Source organism: Arachis ipaensis, chromosome B03 (assembly GCF_000816755.2).
Source record: "Arachis ipaensis cultivar K30076 chromosome B03, Araip1.1, whole genome shotgun sequence".
NCBI classification, from domain to species: domain Eukaryota; kingdom Viridiplantae; phylum Streptophyta; class Magnoliopsida; order Fabales; family Fabaceae; genus Arachis; species Arachis ipaensis.
In genome coordinates this window covers 109,758,496-109,761,991 of record NC_029787.2, presented here as the reverse complement: position 1 = coordinate 109,761,991, position 3,496 = coordinate 109,758,496, and the positions used below count along the sequence as shown (strand labels likewise).

General features: G+C 36.7%; 1 protein-coding gene across 1 annotated transcript; it reads right to left on the bottom strand.

The window, feature by feature from the left end:
- Window positions 452–3,345, bottom strand: LOC107630880 (probable beta-1,4-xylosyltransferase IRX10L). The gene is made up of 4 exons (XM_016334156.2): window positions 2,915–3,345; window positions 1,905–2,293; window positions 1,495–1,736; window positions 452–1,235 (listed from the first exon to the last, which is right to left on the bottom strand). The coding sequence occupies exons 1-4, from the start codon at window positions 3,018–3,020 to the stop codon at window positions 722–724; spliced, it is 1,251 nt and encodes a 416-aa protein (XP_016189642.1). The 5' UTR covers window positions 3,021–3,345; the 3' UTR covers window positions 452–721.

Below are 3,496 nucleotides of genomic sequence, written 5' to 3'. Positions count from 1 at the left end.
GGAGCATCAGATTGACCTTATTAAGTTATTCCACAAACACTGCCAACAAAATAAAAACAAATTGGCCTTCCTAATAGGAGGGGCATTAGATTATATGACAAATTTATACACACCATGAATCAAAATCAATTCAACTATAAATAAATAAATAAATGGATCACAAAAGAAAATCGAATTTAACAACTAGCCAACTACAAAAATGTAAGAAGAATAAGCAGTATTTATCTCTTTACCACCAACCACCCTATCCAAAACAAATGTGAAATGGTACGTAGTCAATAGCTTCCTCAAAATAAGAATAATAATAATAAATTGGATAATTTGAAGAACAAAACCAGAAGTTTACCAAAACATGAAACCATGTTAATTTTTATTGTTCTCATGACAAGCACAAACAGGTCAATCCATCAAAGTCCTCATTTGAGATTGTAGAGTTAATTACTATAATCAGAACAGGAAAACATAGATATGAGACATTTGTATTGCCACCAATTTGATTTTGATTTCAATAGTCGTGATCAGCAATAAGTGCAAGCATACTATGATATCAATCAACCTGCAAAATGGATTACATGATCTAATGATTTGTCCAACAAGACATCAAAATTTACAATGTCAAAAAAGAAAATGCATCTCAAGTACCAAACCCCTATGAACAATTTGGGAGGACTAACCAAGAAATATAAAATATCCTGATAGCCTCAGAAAACTGTTACAATTGCTACCAAGGTTTAAGGTCACCCACAGGTCCAGCAGTCCAATTCAAGACCTTCTCCCCTGGTTTCAAGAACGCATTCTTGTCGTGTGGCAATTTCCGGGCAAGGCCATTCAAAACTTGATGGAAAGCATCTCCCGGTTGAGCAGGTTGCGGGAAAAGCATAGCTTGCTTCATGGAAGGGTTAGCAAGCAATCTTTGTTTCCTTAGTATAACTTCTGGTGGGATGGATGTGAGTATAGTATCCAACTTAGGGACATCCTCCTCATCGACAAACACCCCAATCTCTTCCCATGGAATTGCATCAGCAAATGGCAGGACAATATCATCTGCAATAATAACAGGGATGCAACCAAATATCACAGCCTCAACCAATCTTGGGCTCCAAGGGGCCCATCCAAGCGGACACAAACAAAACACGGCTCGTTGCATGTCCTCATAGTATGTGGTTGGATGTTCGGTGGAAATGTCAAATAATGGATTGTCCTTAAAGTTCTCCCACACTGCTGCTCTTGCACCTCTGTAAGATTCAAAAACAAAGTCAGGATAATTTTTCCATCTGAGTTTGATCTGTTATGAAAGCATAAATGCATTAACCAAACATCATTTTTTATTTTCTTCAATTTTCAATCAGAGGCTTCGGCCATGAATATAATTAATCTCAATATGGTTAACCAGTTTTTATTAATTATATAACTCAGTCATTCATTCTTCATAAGATGAAAATAAATGAAAAGGTCCCGCATACGAAAATTCCAACGAACTTGTAAAAGAACAACCTTGCATAGTATCCACCTTCAGGGTCATTTCCAACATCATAAAAAAGTCCTCTGAAGTAAACAAAAATGGACCTGGGGGTCTTATCAGGAATTAAGTGTGTATGCATTTTTTGTGGTGGAGCATATGGAGGAATGGTGATTGAGCCCTCTTTCAAGCATACATGATTCCTCTGTCCAAATGTTTGAACCAATGTTGCACGCTGTAGCAGCGGAAGAATCCCTCTCTCAATTGCCTTTTCTTCCTGAGACAACATAAATAATATAAATGCACAAAGGATAATCCACAACCTGCATTAATGGTGGAAGTGGGAGTACTTCTCAAGAAATTACACATTTGGTTCAAATAGTTAAGTAGCACTAATAGTGATATAAATAATAGAAAGTAAAAATTTATATACTAAATTTCTTACTTGATAATGAAAACATGCCCCAAAGTCATGAGGAACTACAAAGAAATGATCAGCACCTTCTGTCCGGTTCCAATATGGCCAATTTGCAGAAATAAGCTGTATGGCACTTCTCATCATTCGTGGTGATTTGAAGGGCAAAGGGAGACCATTTGGTGTCAAGTCACAGGTAGTATATACAGGGGTATAAAACCAATCAGCTTCTTCAGGATTAAGAGTTCGGACAGGGCTAGATAACAGAAACCGGTGCATAAAGATCTCGGCAGCAAACATATGGTTGAGGCATCTCGGGTCCTTTTGCAGAATTTTCTTATTATATTTACTTGGAAGTTCATAAACAAAAACTTTCAACCTTCCCACTGGATCATCTTCCAATACATCACCAGCACTACCTACAATCAATTTGACAACAGCACGCTAAATGCTTAAAGAATGATCTCTCCAGAAACAAAATTGCTTAATGCAAGTGTAGAAATAGCACACAAGACTGCGTAGAAGGCTATAAGCACCTTACATATGCAGTTATGCATTTTCAAAGCTCTAGACCTAATTGTCGGCACTGATCTTTAGGAAGATGTAAATAAAATACCAACTAGAGCAGAACTACAAAAGACAAGAATCTGTCTGGGGCACGACCTTCAAGTGAAATCCTTCTTTAACTAGTCGAAGTAATTTCAATGCATAACTTACTATTGCTAAACACAGAGCATTTACGGAAAACAGGTAAGAGTCAGCACAGCCAATCCGTCAATTCGGAAGTTACTCAATATAGTTAATAGGTAATTATAGCATTGCCAATCATTGGAGAAAACAACCTCAGCTCCTAAATGGATTATGCTACGTCATTAAACTTGAAACAACAGATGTTTTAGTATTTATAGTATCTAACTAGAAGGCTTGGAACTTCAAAAAATTTGGATCTTAAGAGTAACTAACAATGCTTTCTGATTGAAATTGCAACCTCAATCCAAAATAAAGAAGTAGAGAAAACCAAAATCAGAAGAAAAACCCACCTGATATCCTTTCGGTGGGTTGGTTCCTGCGCAGCTCGACCGAATCAATCGCAAAGAGAGAAGCAGAAAGAAGAACCCCAAGAAGAGCCCACTTCAAAGGTCCCATTTTTATACTTAGCTCGGTGACACAACCCCAAGATGAAAAGGAAGAAGGGTAAGTGAAGAGCTATAATAATAAGGAAACGAATGTTTGCGAGGAGGTGATGGTTAAGAAGTCGCGAGGGAAAGCAGTTGTGGGAGGGTTTCTTAGGAATGGGGCTTCTTCTTCACACAGCAAATCAGCTTCAACGAAAGGGAAAGACAAGAGAAACAAGTGAATTTGCTTTGAATCTTGGGCTTGGATGGGGATTTTTCTGGTTTAGTGCGGTTATCTTCAAGGCAGGTTGGATGACACGTCAATCTCAGACAACCATTTACGTCAACTTGTATTCTAAACGACTCCATTATTCCCCTAATATATTTTCATTTCAAAAAAATAGTCAAGATTTGGATATATTTTTTTTATATTAACTAGTTAAGAATTTAATTTTAAAATATTTTTTATGGTTATCTAATTAAATTATGTATTTAAATATTAATTAA

Bases quoted from the DNA above. Each gene is read 5' to 3' on its own strand.
- LOC107630880 (XM_016334156.2), bottom strand. From the start codon at position 3,020: ATGGGACCTTTGAAGTGGGCTCTTCTTGGGGTTCTTCTTTCTGCTTCT. The intron at 2,294-2,914 runs GTGGGTTTTTCT...AATTGATTGTAG, and splicing joins ACCCACCGAAAGGATATCAG to GTAGTGCTGGTGATGTATTG. The intron at 1,236-1,494 runs GTTGTTCTTTTA...TGAATCTTACAG, and splicing joins GAAGGTGGATACTATGCAAG to AGGTGCAAGAGCAGCAGTGT.